The 16,689-nt window shown below is 39.3% G+C and overlaps 4 protein-coding genes across 6 annotated transcripts in view; 2 read left to right on the top strand and 2 right to left on the bottom strand.

Moving 5' to 3' along the window:
* Positions 1-5,350, bottom strand: part of suco (SUN domain containing ossification factor) — a 44,981-nt gene extending 39,631 nt beyond the window's left edge. For all 3 annotated transcript variants that reach the window (XM_087836883.1, XM_087836884.1, XM_087836885.1), the window contains exon 1: positions 5,087-5,350. In XM_087836883.1, the coding sequence (XP_087693009.1) occupies positions 5,087-5,139 (53 nt within the window). In that variant the 5' untranslated portion in view covers positions 5,140-5,350. The remainder of the gene's footprint in view (positions 1-5,086) is intronic.
* Positions 5,351-6,357: 1,007 nt separating this feature from the next.
* Positions 6,358-10,677, top strand: tmed5 (transmembrane p24 trafficking protein 5). The gene is made up of 4 exons (XM_006790141.3): positions 6,358-6,661; positions 7,779-7,876; positions 7,963-8,143; positions 8,778-10,677. Exons 1-4 carry the CDS (start codon positions 6,461-6,463, stop codon positions 8,994-8,996), a joined length of 699 nt encoding a protein of 232 aa, XP_006790204.2. The 5' UTR covers positions 6,358-6,460; the 3' UTR covers positions 8,997-10,677.
* Positions 10,164-16,415, bottom strand: LOC148096003 (uncharacterized). Its single transcript, XM_087836484.1, has 5 exons — positions 16,242-16,415; positions 12,393-12,472; positions 12,078-12,263; positions 11,872-11,968; positions 10,164-10,266 (listed from the first exon to the last, which is right to left on the bottom strand). The coding sequence occupies exons 1-5, from the start codon at positions 16,320-16,322 to the stop codon at positions 10,183-10,185; spliced, it is 528 nt and encodes a 175-aa protein (XP_087692610.1). The 5' UTR covers positions 16,323-16,415; the 3' UTR covers positions 10,164-10,182.
* Positions 13,478-16,029, top strand: pigc (phosphatidylinositol glycan anchor biosynthesis, class C). Its single transcript, XM_006790140.2, has 3 exons — positions 13,478-13,557; positions 14,212-14,443; positions 14,537-16,029. Exons 2-3 carry the CDS (start codon positions 14,216-14,218, stop codon positions 15,191-15,193), a joined length of 885 nt encoding a protein of 294 aa, XP_006790203.2. The 5' UTR covers positions 13,478-13,557; positions 14,212-14,215; the 3' UTR covers positions 15,194-16,029.
* Positions 16,416-16,689: the final 274 nt, after the last annotated feature.

Here is a 16,689-nt window from a genome sequence, read left to right as displayed (position 1 = left end):
TTTATTTTACTCAATACTGACTGAAATAAACAATGATCGAGCTAAACTTCCTGGCTCTGTCCTGTTTTTGTGAAAAACAGAAGCAAGAGACGCATTGTGTAAAAGGTTTGGATTAAACTCAAAAGAAATGGCTGCGAACAATAGTGCCTGGGTTTGGTTTGTAACGTGAAAAGGATGACTCCAGATTTTTCTGGCTTTTAGGTCAAATGTCATGTTTGCTGTGATTTATTTATTTATTCCCCCTCTTTAGAAACCTGTTCAGTTACATTCCTCAACGTTTTAAAACCAAGCATTTGAAATCAATAGGACCTTAGCTGAGATAAGCTGCCTTTTCACTCAAAAATTAAGTGAAGCGTAAGAAAACAAGTTAATGGAAGCAATGAGCAGGTCTCCAGTTGGCATATTTCATGATGGAATCCCTTACATTACAAAACAAATTATTACTTATATATTCCTTCTTCCTACATGCATAGATTTAGCAAGTTTTGTTTTTATGTTTAAACTCAGTCATTAAAGACAGTGTAAATAGCTTACCATAAACCCCCAAATTACTGTGCCAAATAGTGAGTGAGCAGGCGCAGGCAGTAGCAATGTTTGTATACACTCAACCTAGACTCCAACTTCTATAAAGAAGAAGAAAAAAAACAAAATAGCACACCTCTATGTAAACTTATAGCCCTTAAAAGCATCTTTGCAGACCATTCTTTTCCTATTATGCAAGTTGCATTCACGTGGACAGATGAGCAGGTAACACATGTATGAGCTCATGACATTGTGCTACATTCTTTGAATCACAGACGCATCACAGTACAGCCACAAGCCAGCTGATGAAATGAATAGCTGCGAGGAGGTGAGCTACAAGAACGCCCAGTAAGCATTATCGTCTTCTTTCAAGGCCTCCTTTGTAACCTTCCAATTTACGGTCCAACAAGCCTCCCATTTCACAGCTGAAACAGCCAAAGCGCACACAAAGTTTTTGCTGTGACATTTACTTACAGTTCCCAGTATGGGTGCTCCGTGAGTGTGTACTCATGGTGCATGTGGGGAACATAAGGAGGACTGTATTATGTAACAACTACCCCCACCAAAAGGGAATTTTTACAATGTGGGCAGAACACATAGTTCTTATAACAAGAATGTCCACAAGCTATATCCTGACTTTCTTCTTTGTAAGGCACTCAGAATCCCTAACAGCAAAATTTGACAGAAACTGGAGCTCACAGTGAAGATTTTTTTTTTTTGTACAAAAGCTCCATTAAACTTATTTCCACTTCTGTCATTTTGTCCTAGTAGAACAACACTGTATGAAAGTGCTCCAAGTAATCCTCATTTATCTTTTACTGGGCATTGGTGAAGCCCCTCAGTTTACCCACTATCCAAAACAAGCAATTTTAGCACCTCTCATTTTAAGAACACATTACGCAAAAGCCAAATTCCTTCTGATTGGGCGCTTCTTGAAAACAGAAGGTACGAGCATCAGGTGGGTGAGATTGCAAGTTGCATTTGCTAAACGTCAGTAAATCCTCACTTTTTAACTTCGTAAAGTTAAAGCCTGAATCTGAGCATTCAGAGCAGTCTGAAGCCTGACAGTCTGTCTCTTTCAGCTTATATAGAGTGAAAAGAAAATTATCACATCTTATATTTGTTGAACTACTGCTCATTGTGAGCCGTCTATTAGGTTTTCTTCCTAGCAAAATATTTGCACTGCAAAACACAGCCTCACCCTCAGAGTTGCTCAAGGACTGGAGCTGTGAATTGGGATTCACTAGAAGCAGAAGGTAACTTAAAACCCACACAGTCCTCACTCTACAGGTGATTTAGGAAAGTAAACGGGTTGGTCTTGCATGTGTTCTCCTTCTGGGTTAGCACCAACGCAAATGAACAAACACGTCTTTTGGCATCACAAGCAGATGCTAATAACACACCACAGCACCCTAAAGCAATTTTAACTGCACTAATATAATGACATATAAAAAGTCCAAGTTAACAGCACAATTAAAAAAAAAAAAATCATATAAAAATCATAAAAGGCAGTAGAGTAAAATTCAACACCATCGGCACACAACCCAATTTAAATAACACATGTTCGAAAACTTTGTATGTTTTGCTGATTTTGTTAACAACTGGATGATTAACAATATCTACACTCTAATGGAATATAATAGAAACCCCCCAACTGATCACTTGGTTTCAGAGGTATCTCTTGAGTACTAATCAGGTTATATAATAATAATAATCTTTCTATGCCATCCTTCAGAAGGACAGAATGAGATGGTGACAATATATGCAGTAAAGGGCGTTGAGTACACACCCCAAAAATTAAATAAAGAAAACCTTTTGTGGATCTCGGGTAATTTTCCAGAATATACAACTAAGAGAAAGATGCCAATTGTCTAACAGAAAGTCAAACAAGTTCTAACAGTTTTTAAACCTGGAAAAATTGCTGAACCACCAGACTCAGACAACATCTCTGCGCTAAAGTTAGCATCTAAATAGGAAGAAAATACATATCTGCTAAGCTATCATTACAGATAATCAACCTGGAAATATGCAGTTTCATGCAAACGGTGTCAAGAGCACATGCACACACACACGCTCCCCTCCCCTCAATGCTGATGTCAACAGTCTGAGCTAGCTTATTGTGGGCACAGTAAGATCCCTGTTGCTGACCACACGTGAAGGGGCAGCATGACACATGCAGAACACTTTCTGCTGTGCTTCTCTGAGCACTGCAGCATAGAGATGTACTGGAAAGCAGCTTTAAAATACCCCATAAAAACGGACAACAATTCAACCACACACGCACACACAAATAAAATAAAAGCATAGATTTTGATCCATAAAAGAACAACAAAAACAACATCAGGCTTGGTGATGTGAAGCAGGACAAGCAGAGTTATTAAAAGCATCAGGTCAATGATCATGACACAGCTACCCATAGACACTTGTTACCAGCAATCTAATACAAAGCCCCCTTTTCAAAGCCTAAAAAAAAAAAATCACAGCTGCCTTGGAGACCATTGGATTACTGCAAGGATCACATTCCCCATTTCTCTGCTCCTACCAAGACGTGTGAGAGTTGGCACAGAGGAGTGAAAAGCTGCACGTTAAAAAGGGTTTGCATTACTAATGAAGTTTGTACGTGTAGCAGCATTGTCATTAGTTTGTGGGAAAGTGGAAAAAGGGCCCATTAATATAGGCAAGCAGACACTTGACTTGCAAGGGCCTTACTGGAATATTTAGCTTTCTTGCTACATAATATGTTGGGTCTTTACAAAAGAATATAAAGTGTGCTTAAAATGACTAAATTAGGAATTTATAAATAACAATTCATAATCAAATCAAATCTTATTTGTGTAATAGCTATGAAGTACCAGGTTTGCAATCCAAGAATAACAGCGCTTGTTTGCTTGCGCCAATATGCAACTCTTTTTCAAAGTATGTAACCCTATGAAGGAGCTACAGTACACTAAGTGCTGGAGTGCAAGTTTTACTTATTCATGAAGACATTATATAAGACGAATGCCTGGTATGATCCATAAAACATGACTACTAAAATTCAATGCTTTAAGGAAATAAGGACAAACATGCTTCCTTTAACACTATAGTCAATAGTGTGAATCAAATAACCATTACAGGAAAGTAACCAGAACCATTGCTGGATCTTGGAACACAAATATTAGGTGATTATTTCCTGGAAACGTACTACACACTTTAAGTAACGTGAAATTTTCTTGTACAGCTTGGGGGTTTTAAATTTCCTTCTCTACCCGAAGGGAGGCCTACGCCACACACCATGTCTCTCGGCTGTCTTGGGAACACCTCAGTATCCCCCAGGAAAAGTTAAAAGCTGTGCTATACCCACAACCTGAGCACTGATAAGCCAAAGAAAACGGATGGATGGATTTACACGTAGATCAAATGTGTCTTTATTTATTTATTTTTTAGGTTTTTTTAGTCTCCTAAAGAGCAAACTAATCTACATTCTCCTCCTATGTCTCAAATAAAGTGAGACTGACATATTTATCACAAAGAAATTACCAGAAGGGCAGAGAAAGCTGGACAGCTACCTGCTTCTGAGTCACCAATCTGGATAAAGGTGGCACTTTAGCCAGACTGCTAATCCCATTCCACAAACCCTGCGTACTGTTACCTGCTGCATGCCTCCGAGATTAAACAAATTCATTAGTTGTATTAATCTACCAGACCTCTGTCATTTTTAGGAGGGGAACTTATTTACCAGAATGTAAAAACAGATCTCCAATATGTCTCTGTTAAATCTATGTTAAGTATGTAGAAGTTCGGTGATTTTACAATGATTTTACAATAAGGTAGCTCTTGCGAGTATGGGATTTATTGTTTTATTTTTCTCTGTACAATATACAAAGAGACATCGACGTTTTATAATTGTAGTAACTTAAAAATCATTGGACAAACAATGGTAGCATTTCCTTGATTTAGCTGCTTTTTTGTTTCATATGACAACAACATACATGTCATCTAGAGTTTTTATGAGCTGGTCAGACTGACTGGTCGATTTCAGGATAGCAGTTGATGCCTTTATGGATTTGGCATTGGAAAATAAACCGTCATGAAATATAGTTTAAATCAAGGGGAGATAGACTGATTTTTTTTAGCATTAAAAAGTTTAGAGATAAAGAGTTTAGTTGGTCGCCTCCAGCTTGCCTTGGTGGTCACTGATGTTACCTGACAAGTAGCCCGACTTCATTGGTTTTTAGGTTAGCTAGCTATGCCGCTAGTCAACAGCTGGCTACCAAACCTTCTGACATAATTTAAGTCATTTAATAAATAAAGCTTATCAGTAAGTTGGGTACAAACAAAACGATTTCAGAGCTGTTCTTTGGATAAGAAAGTCCAGAAAACGCCACAGATTGTAACACGTTGTTAATGTTAGCTGTGTAGCAGTGGCATTGATGACTGACGGATATTATGCGGCAGAAGACACCAAGCAAAACTACGTGGGGACGAGCATCACAAAGCCTGCTCCACCTATTGTTAGGACTGTGTTTTGCCTGACATGTTGATTATAGTGAGGATGTAGAATTAGATGTCGATGAAAGCTTACCAGCACAGGCGAGCTACAATGAGGCACACCAACAAAACGCGCAGTCTCTTCATTATCTTCCCGCGGGGACCAACATCCTCGCTCCTTGGGGTTTTTCTTCTAATGGATGACGGCTACACAACACACCGAAGAGAATCTTTAAGTACCTGTGTTAATTTAAACATGAAAAACAGCAAAACCCACACTTGAGGGGGTGCTATTTTTCATTATGCGGACCAGCTGTCCGCCTCTTTTTAGGCTCCTGTGGCCACTGCTGTTGACGAGTAGCTGGATCTCGCTATGTTCAACCCCCGCTAAAAAATCTAACCAATTAAATAAGCGTTGAGAAATCGTAGCCCAATGAAAAGGCGTGTAGCGACACTAGTTTAATTTGAAAGCCCCACCCCTTTCGATTGAGGATGAGTTGGTAGCTGTGGAGCAGGACGCGTCACCTATTTCTCGATAAGCAAATCACTTAAGCATGCAATAGTTAAAGTTATTGCTCAACTGTGAAATGTGTCGAAGTGAATATATAGTCCTGACACTTTTTTTAAATTGTAAATTAGCTTATATTCATTTAAAAAAAAATTGTACACTGTGTACTTCCTTCTTCACCACTGGAAAACACCTTCAAGTTGTTAAACCCATAAATATTTTTTAAATCCTGGAAAATGGTTATCGGTGTTTAATGAGAAATTGGCTAATTTTTTTTTTCTGCCGACATAATTTTTTATATTTATTATATATCATATAATGGAACATTATATTAACTGTAATCTTATCAGTTTCTATTGTATTTTTAGACTATAAAGAAACCAGAGAACAAAAATATCTGGTTCGCTAAAAACACATTTTACACTTTTACATGCTATTAGTCACGTTTCTACTTTAGATTTTGTTTAAACTCTGCTTTTAACAAGTTAACACGTCGTCACTTACACGTTTGTGGAAAACAAAAAGATCAAAACAAATACAAGTCTTGGTTTATTTCATTTATCACATAAAACACATTTAAAGTAGGATGGTTTTCTACGTACGCTCATACCGCATGGAACAATAGGACTACAAATCCCAAAGTGCAATTCCATTGAGGCCCTGAATAATTTGCCTGACTTTTTTTTAATTGTGTGTGGTTTATTTCACGTACGTAGTACATACAAAAAAGTACATACACCAGATACTTGGATCAACAGTGAAATAAAAAAAATTTTTTTTAGCAAATTATAAAACACATTTTTAAATTTTTATTTCGGCGGGGTCCTAAGCTGTCCCCAATCTTCAGAACATTTCAACTAGAAGTCAACTTCGGACGAAGGTAGCTAACAGCCGCTGACTGACCAGCACTGTGGCCGGCCTCTGTAATCACATTTCTGGGTCTTTGGGGCTTTTAGGGTCATGGCTTTGACCATGAAGATGGTCCGGGTATTTTTGTGTGTCCTGTCCGTGTTTGTCTCACTGGTCTCGGAGAGGTTAGTGGTGCTGGCTGCCTTCTCTCAGTCTCTTGACAGCGACTTCACGTTCACTCTGCCCGCCGGTCGAAAGGAGTGCTTCTACCAGACCATGAAGAATGATGCCTCACTGGAGATTGAATATCAGGTCATAAAGCCTCATAAAATAGGGATGTTGTTTTGGGGTTTGTATGGGGTTAGCTGGTCAACCCAAAACTTCACACTGCTGTCTGCCAAATCAAATCAGCGTTGACATATTACACTTGTCAAACCTGTTGATTAGATCTTTAGTTGTGGTACTTATTCCAATAATGGAATATAATTTAGGCAATTTAGCCAGGTACACGTTTAAGGTATTTATACTTTCTATATCTAACTAATGTTCTACTTTTATTTCGAAGTGTTTTACTGGTAGCTATATGCTTTACAGCTTTTATTTGACTAATGATTATTTTATCAGTTAAGCTACCGAGCAGTAGAGATATAAAAATAATCATTTTACTGGGTGCCAGAAATTCTAAAGGTATTTCTCAGTATTATACTCGCAATGTTCAAAAAATAGTTGAATTTGAATTTTAAAAAGAGCTCAAATGGAGTCCACTTAAACCAGATACAGCAGTAAAACTTAACTGTTCCATTAAAATTTGGGTGATGCTTTTAAAACGTTAAGTATAATGTAATGATTTCGACAATAGCTATTTTTACTTGTAACGGAGTACATTTAAAGTGTTGCATTTGTACTTTTACTTCAGTACAGGATGCGAATACTTTCTTCAGTTACATCATTCAAACCACATGCAGCCTACACTTGTTTACTACTGTTTTAAATCCAGAGCAAAAGAAGCAACAAGTAAATTGGTTCACACCTTGATTTTCATATTGTTGGGAACCTGTTTTGCAGGTCAGTGTGTAGGTTATGCAGAGAATCGGAATCTATTCTTCCTGTGTGACGTCACAGGGTTTTAGTTTGTTATTTAGCTGCATAAATGTCAGACTCCTTACAAAAAACCAACATTCCTGACATTTCATGTGTTAGAACAAACATTAGTAAGCCACACCAAATGTGAATTTCTCAGGGGTTGAGGGCTGATATGAATGCTTCTTTGGCTTATTTTGTTTTTGTTCTTATTTATTACCCCTTTTTATATTGAGTAAGTTCAAATATCTTCATTATGCAAAATACCTGGACTGCTGAGAAAAAAAACCCTGCTGTTTTTCTCAGCCCCATTCACCTCTCATTTATTTCTATTCTCCACCATCCGCAGGTGTTAGATGGTGCAGGCCTTGATGTAGACTTCACTGTCTTCTCTCCTTCGGGCCAACTGCTATTCAGTGACTACCACAAGTCTGATGGTGTCCACACGTAAGTAGCTCCGATCTTGAATTTAAAAACTGACATTAATAACTCAGGTGTTTGGGGAAGATCTTACTGCTTGTGTTTTCTTCCAGCTTAGACACTGAGGAGGGAGACTACATGTTCTGCTTTGACAACACGTTCAGCTCAGTCTCTGAGAAGCTCATCTTCTTCGAGTTGATCCTGGACAACATGGATACAGATGAAGACCCAGATGACTGGAAGGAGTACGTCCACGGAACAGACATCCTGGACATGAAGCTGGAAGACATTATGGTGAGAGTTGGTCTTGTTTGAATAAATTTAACACATTCCAAACCTGTCGTTTTAATAGATTTGAATGTGTGAGCTTTAAACCTTAATAGCACTGATAGATGGTAGGTGGTTAAATTTGATTCAGAGTGTGTTGGTTTTATTCCCACTTGCATTTTTAGACTTTGTCCCTCTGTTGCCTGAGATATTTCAGATGATCATCCAGGCACACAGGATGACACGGGGGGTGCAAAGTGACCGAACACACTGCCAACAAAATAGCACATAATCCATCACCAACATGCAAAGTTACACGAAGTGTGTCACAAGAAAGGACAATGTCATGAACTCTCACCTACTGGCTGAGGGTGGCCAATTGTTTCAGCTTGCACCACTCATTTGCTAGAAATAGCCTAAATTTGTGGCATAAGTCACATAGCCTTGTCATCTTGGTAAGAGGTAGGAAATTTGTCCCCCAGCTGTTGAGGAAGTAGTTTTTTTCAAGGAGGAAGGAACACCATTTCAGACTCTCACTCTGATTACCTGCTTTGTTTTTGTTTAACTTTGGTCAAGTAAAATTTACATAAAGAGTACAGTGGATCTATTAGCTTTCTTCTCAGATTCCCTCAGTATGACCTGCTTTTCTCCTCTCCTTCAGGACACCATCAACAATGTGAAGGCTCGGCTGGGTAAAAGCTCTCAGATCCAGACGCTTCTGCGAGCGTTCGAGGCTCGTGACCGAAACATCCAGGAGAGTAATTTTGAAAGGGTGAACTTTTGGTCAGTGGTCAATCTCATTGCTATGGTTCTGGTCTCGGGGGTTCAGGTCTACCTAGTCCGCTCGCTGTTTGAAGATAAACGGAAAATTCGAACATAACACAACCTGAAATGGAGTGAAACAGAGAGACTGACACAGTTGCCCACAAAAACCTTATGGATTTTTTCAGCTGATTTCCCCTTTTGTGACTTTTAATCATATATATATATATATACACACACACACACACACACACACACACACACACACACACACACACACAATGATAAAGAGCCAATTTACCACAGTTGTTGCTCTGGTCTTTTAGGCCGTTGCAGCTTGAAGGAAACCCCAGGTTTGGAAAAACTTATGACTCTCAACTTTACATACAACCTAGCTCTGTCTTTCTTGAAAAAACTTTCTTGTTTGATAGGTCCCCCCAACTGCTGTAGTTCATCAGTGAAAGAAGCACATTTACAGTGCAACTAGTTTTTCTAATGGAGCCAGGCCAAATGCAAAAATGTCTTCTTTTTTTCTTCTTTTTAAAAAAAAAATTAATTTCAACATTGGTTAAGCTAAACTAGATGAAGGAATGGTCTGGGGCCTGTTATTTCTGTCAGATAGGAGTGAGAGGTGCTGCCAATCTGTTAGTGTGTCTTCCCCTTACAATAAGATGCCTTATTCATTTGGATTTCGCTCCCAGCCTTTTGCCTGTTGGTGAGGCCTTTGAATACTTTTCTTATTGCCACAAACATTTATGTTGTTACAATTCAGCCACATATTCCCCTTCATGCCAATACTGAAAATACAGGGATGCACTGCAATGCTGCTCTTTGGCACCCAAAAGACTGCAAGAGAAGGAAACGGGCCATATCCAAATCTCTTTATAACTACTGCCCTACTCTCCTCTGCCGTGATTTGTGGACTTGTGGCCGCCGCTGTGAAGCCTGTCTGCTGCTGCTGGGTGTCTGCTTACAACCACCTACTGTGTGAAGATGTTGAGCCTGCCCGTCTCTCCTGTGACAGAAGTCTATTTCTATCTGAGTGACATCTGGAAGGTCATTGCCACTACTTCAATGTACTGGTTGGTTTAATATGCATAAACTATCCTTTGCCTTGTGTTTTTTTTTTTTCTTTTTCTTTTCAACATACTTTTCCAGGTCCTTGCACTGCCTCAGATCCCACAGAACCCCATTGTGGCAAACACAAATGGGTCCACAGTCTACACAGGTGGAATAACACCAGTTTGTTACCTGTTACTTGTATTGTATTAAACTGCTACTGCGGTTGTAGTTTTTATTGATGTTTATTCATCTCCACTGTGGAACCCTGGCTGCTCACTACCTTGGCTCGATGCTTCATGTTGCAGTCTTCTGATTTTTGCCTTGTGCTGTAAGGTGAAGATCATACAGTGAGTTTATGCCTTTGTGATTTACACTATCTTTTGCTAGAAGTGAATAAAACCAAACTGAGTAAACTAATTAGTTTACAGTTATAACATTTTGCCACACGGTATGTGCATATGTCAATCACAAATTCTTTGGATGCCTGTAATAATATTGGATGTCTGGTTGTGAGAAATAGTCATCATCTGCCTCAGTTTCAGTGCTTTTCCTTATTCTCATGTATGGTTGCTGTCACTGGTATTTACATACTGTATGTCTGGATTCTAATAAGTGATGTATTGGTAATAAAAATATTTTTTGATCTATTTTTAACATGCTTTCAGAATTCTACAAAAACAAAAGAACGTGTTTTTTTTTAAAGTATTTCTATGTTACTGAGTAATAAAAGTTTGTGTCTACAGCTTCATTGTCTTTGAGAAATGTTTTCTGTCATAAAACAGCAGTGGGAGAAGAGGGAAAGTGGCATCATATTTATTTAGCTAAAATCCTGCAGTTGAAAATTTCTGCAGATTAAACAGCTTCACCTTTTTTCTGACCTCTGCATTCTGTTGTGTTATATTTCACCCCAAAGAGTTGTGATTCAAATGTAGATTAAAAACAAATTATCTTTGTCATCAATGCAAAGCCATTATATTCGATGCTCAAAGTGAGAAATTTAAATTTTTTTGGTTAACATATGCTAATGACAGTAACATCTTTCAAAAAAGGTGAGACAAGGGCAACATCTGGTGAAATGTTCCCACAGCTAATTAGGTTTATTAGTAATAGGGATGGGCATTTTAAAAAAGAGCATCCCGTAGAGAAGTGTCAAGTGTTTCAATAGGCTTAGGAATACTTTGAAAAACTACTACATGCAACCGTACAAGGTGTACTGCCTCTCTTGGCCCAGGACATTTCAGCAAAAGAGATTTAAAAACGCAAGACTTCCTGGCTAAATGATAACTGAGCTGTTGTCAAATCATTCAAAATTTTATTTGATCTTTTTCTTGGTTGGTGTATTCTCCAGGCTAAAGAAGACCATCTGGCTTGATCTCACTGTACTGTTAAAAATACCAGCGTCTGTGACAGTATATAGGGGCGGTCATGCATACAGCAAGGCCAACTTGTGCATCTGCTAAACAGATTTTGGCACACAACAAACGCTGCCATCTAGATTATGTGTGTTTCAGAGAAGGCTTCCTTGGGTCAGTAAGACAATGCAAACCATGTTCTGGCTCTATTATAGTAGCTACATGGCAACCAGCAGTCACCAAAAAAAGAAAAATACAAATTTACAACAGTTTTGATAATTATGGAAGTTAAAATGCAACAAATCAACTTAATATTTATTTATATATATATAAAAAAAATAAAAATAAAAAATTTAAGATTCTCACTTGGAGCATATGATATGTTGTAAATATCATCTTTTTCCAAAGCACCCAAACCCTTTTTTTGAAACAGCGTTATGAATAGACCTTCTTTTACAATCATTTCGACATGTTTGTGCATACCCTAACAAGCCTGGTTTTACTGCATATGAGCGGGGCGTATAAACCAGTTATGCAGATGCCTGTAGAATACCTCGGGTATCTGTAAGGATAATTTACCCTGCCGTGAAGCTGCTTGGCTTCTAATATGTCCTTCATGGTGCGGTGGTGCAGAGATGTGATGATCAGACATTCTTGTAGTGTAGTAGCACAGGCCCTTCCAAAGTACAGTGGATGCAACACGGTGGGAAGAAGCAGAATGAAAACATTACTGCAACTTACTTGCTTTAGTCAATCCACAAAATATCATGTTTCATGATACTTACGGGTAGAGAATGTAGAAACCATGTAGGGAATTAGGTGTTCTTTCCCAGGGTTTCTCTGTGTTGGCAGAATTTACCGTGGTGGTCGGCGTTTGTGGCTCCTTTGACCCCGAGCTGGAGCTCACATGACTGCTGGCTGCCTGAGCTGTTGTCAGGGAGACATGGGGCTGTGGTCTACACTTTGAGAAGCTGTTATTATCACGATACAGATTAGCGTATTGATTAATATCACAATCAACAAGACAAACAATTTTAAAATTGACATAAACTATTGCCACTCTAAGAATATTTTCCTAGAACTTTAAAATGCCTGATTACCTTTTTGAAGCCACTTCGGTCTGTGGGTTTGGTCTTATAACTTCAGCACAGAATGGGCCACGTATGTTCAGTACAGGCAACTTGCAAAAGAAAAAAGGTACTGTCATAAAGTGGACGGACAGCGCCAATGTGCTTTTCAAACAAAGCATGGTTATTCACAGATACCAAAGTTGACTTTTGAATCCTGACATATTAAAAAAATAAATAAAAATCAAGGGGCATACCCTTTCAGACTGGTGAACGCAGATGAAATTCATACACAGATCTAAAATTTCATTTTCAGCATAGGCGCGTGGCATGCTAACCACAGATTATTATATCAGATCATAAGGTTCCCTGCAAAGATGCAGTCACATTCATGAAGAGAGCAAGAGAAAACTATATCCAAACCCAGATTTCATATACGAACATTTATCATACTGTATACAATAGGCAATTCTAATGATGTTAGTACCAGTACACATGGGAGTAGAGGGAAACATTTAGCATGCAGACTTCCATGATGCCAATCTGGTATAAACAGTTTTGTTAAAGAACTGAGTCAGGATATGTGGGGAAAGGTGGAAGAGGAGTTCTTACTTCCCTGAAATAAGTGGAAAGAGAAATCCCAGGTTGTGGGATGAGCTAAATCTCCATATTCCTAGCTCACTCCCAAATATGTTCAGTGGGCTGGCTGTGAATGTAAAATATCCAAGTAATAATTAGAAACAACCACTGAAGCAAATACTCACTTCAGATGTTGATTAAATACCTGAGAGCAGAGGTAAATAAACTGTATTTATTCTTTACACCTTGCTTGATTATAATATTTATTCTTTTTTTTTCTTCATTTAGGTGGAGCTATCATATTATTATTATTATTATTATTATTATTATTATTATTATTATTATTATTATTATTATTATTATTATTATTATTATTATTATTATTATTATTATGTCGTACAATATATATAATAAGAGGTCTTGGACTGTATTAATGACATGTAAAAATGTCAAGAAGAGTCTGACCAGCAGACAGTAGAGGGCAGCAGCACGCCAGTGTAGCTACGTCAGAGAGCGCCAGAAGAAGAAGAACAGGGGTCGCTGCAGCTAAAGCGCTTTACTTCCGGGATACCGTCAGGATGAGATTGTAGCATCAGCGCTGAATAAAACCACATTCCAGGTAGGTGGAAAACACCTAAGAAATATTTTTGTAGGTATTTCAGTTAACTTATCACATTATTGTTTTTACACTCGTGCGTACCGGAGATGCGCGGGCTTATTGTCTCTTTTTAAACCGGAAGAACCAGTAGTTTTATAATAGACAAACTCCGAGATTATATCCATTCACTTGACAGCAAAGAAAACTCTTCAAATGTTGTTCAGATCCAACATTTGTTTGGCTAACAGAGCTGTGTGTGAACTACCTAAAAACAGCATAATATTATATCAGCTTTAGAGCTTTTGAAGTCTTTTTATGAACCCAAAAAAGGACCCTGGTTGGCCTGCTACTTTAAGCCTTGTCTGTAAGGCTTAATATGTTTAGTAAAATAATGATAAATTCCCCTAGCCACTTTGAGTCAAGTCATGCCACAAAACAGTAGTAACTTTAACCAAAGGGCTTTCCGGTCGTGCAATATTCAGAAACATAATGTGTTTATAATGGGACATTACTGGGTAAGCAGTGCAAAAGACTATGAGGAAACCACAAATAATGAAACACAATATGAAACCACATAACAAAGATTGCAGGTATGACAGATCATTTAAGTAGTGGATGAAACACCCCTGCTGGTCTCAAACTCCCCACCGTCTGTGTTTTGTGTGTTGAAATCAGGGTGATGGGGCCAGATGGTGCCCCAGGTCCAGCTGTGCCATGGCGTAAGGTGCTGTGGGAACGCCAGCCTTTTCCAGATAACTACGTAGACCAGCGGTTCTTGGAGGAGTTGCGCAGGAACGAGGGCATCCGGCAGTACCGCTACTGGGCTGTAGTGAAGGAAGCAGGATTTGTAGGACAGGAGCTGTCTTGTGTGGCCATTTTTATCACCCTCTGGCTCTACATGGAGCAGGTACTGCTTTGGGTCCCCCCCCCACAATCTTTGAAGGACAAAGTGTCTTTACCAAATGGAGCGGGTTATTAAAGACCTCTGCTTTCTTCACAGGGTCTGCTGCCACCTGAGACGTTGCTGTGGTCCAGCCTCATCTGTGCCCTACTGGGTTATGGACTTCATCAAGCCTTGACATCTCGCGTTGAATCGTGTGGTGAACCCCGCACTCATCTGGCTGATTTACAGAGTGCAGCCATTTTCCTTTCCTTCACCTTTGGCTTCTCGCCAGTTCTTAAGACACTAACAGAGTCTGTGAGTACAGACACTGTGTACGCCATGTCTGCTTTGATGCTGCTGGCCCATTTGGTGTCGTTTCCTTACGCCCAGCCATCGCCTCCTGGAAGCCTCTCTTTAAATGCAGCTCTGTTTGCCTCGGTGTGCCTAGCCTCTAGGTTACCCGGAGCTCTGCACACTTTCGCCATGCTAAGCTGCGCCCTGCTGGTGTTTGCTCTGTGGCCCTGCCTGCTGCAGACGCTGAGGGAGAACGCCCCTGGCCATTTTACTGGGGTGTGCATGGGAGTTTGCATTGGAGGGATAGTAGGTCTGGGGTCTCAGACACTGGGTGGAGCTGTGCTCTTAACCCTGGCTTTAGCAAGTGTAACACTGCTCTGTCCTTTCCTGCTTGTCAGGCTGCAGAGGCACAAGGACAACATTCATGGACCCTGGGATGAAGCTGAGATTCGTGAGGACCTGAGCCGCTTCCTTCACTAATAAGCAACCTAGCACAAGCAGCTCCTAAACAAACTGATATTAAAGGTGTAACTGCATTTTATGTGAACCAATTCACTGTCATAGTGCTGGTTTCTTGGCGCTGTGCATGTAAAAGGACTAATTTTAACTGGTTTTTTTGTTTTTGTTTTTATCACTGGTTCATGTATGATTGGAAAACAATGACAAACTATTATTCTATTCCAGGTAGTATGAGGATGGTTTTTAATGTTCAGGCTGCTACTGTTTTGTAATTTACCTCAGAGTTTGTGCGAAAGGTCTCAACTAATAATATGACTTGTTACAGGATGTTAATGGTTTGCAAATCTCTGTAAGAAAAAATGAAATCACATATAAAGGGCTGTAATTCCATTTTCCACAATTTATTTGTAAATATTAGAAGACTTTTAGTATTTCATTGTGTATTTTGGTAATGAGAGTATTTCTTCAGTGTTATTCAATACAATACTACAAGAAGCTGTTTTATCTGCTTAAATATGGCCTGAAATATGAAATGTGTCATGAGCACTGAGGTAAGAAAATGTAGACGTTTTCTACAGTCAATGAAAAAGATGAGGGTCTTTCATGTCGCCTTCCGTTCAAATCCCAATCAGTGACGTCACATCCGATGAGCAACACCTGTTGACAAGGTGTTTTCGGTCGACAGAGAGCAACATGGCGGGAGTTTGCCTACCTAATTTAGTCTAACTTCCATTAAAAAAAAACCCAAAAACAACTTTATGCTGATGACCTCCCAGTTTGCTCAGCACACAGTGTGAAACAGACCGGAGTTCCTCTGTTTATTTTTAATTTTTGGGCCGATTAAAGAACAACTACATGGCGACACATTGTCTCCTCTTGTTTTTTGCTTTAATTGCAACATATAAAAAACAAAAATTTGCTGTAGAAACTACACCTGACCTACTGCTATATGGTGTTTAGGAGCCTCTGTGTTAGCAGCTAATGACCAAATAAGTGAGCTATGACGGCATCAGCGGGCAATAGTGCAGCCGCCCTGGCAACAATGCGCGGTGGTCGCTAGGTGTCATACCTTCACTTCTTCTTTCTTCGTCCTGGTGCGACGTTTGACGGCGGGCTTTGCAGCTGGTTTTGACTGCAGTGTTGGCTCCATGGTCTGAACAGCAGAGCAGGTAAGATGTTCAGCCGAGCTGCTTGTAGCTGTGCGGCTTCCTTCGAAGAACCACAGTAGAGAGTGTGCCGTGGTAACAACGCGTCACAAGTTGAAATGTTTTTGTTTAGTTTTTTTTCCTTCGTCTTCCAGTCGGAGTTTATTTACACACCAGTAAGAACGCATACACTTTACATACACGCACACATATAGAAACTGGTATTATGAACATTATCTTCAAATTGGATTTGAAAACCATAGCTTTAACTTTACAACTAAAATTATTTAACCACTTTACTGGAGACCACTGCAGCAGTTAGCTGATTTTAACACCTTGTAGGCCACTGACACCCCCGCCCCCAAAAAAAGA

The sequence above is a fragment of the Neolamprologus brichardi genome, chromosome 23 (assembly GCF_056152115.1).
Source record: "Neolamprologus brichardi isolate AB-2024 chromosome 23, ASM5615211v1, whole genome shotgun sequence".
Classification (NCBI taxonomy): domain Eukaryota; kingdom Metazoa; phylum Chordata; class Actinopteri; order Cichliformes; family Cichlidae; genus Neolamprologus; species Neolamprologus brichardi.
Note: the sequence above shows the minus strand (reverse complement) of the source record. Positions and strands in the feature narration are given on the sequence as shown.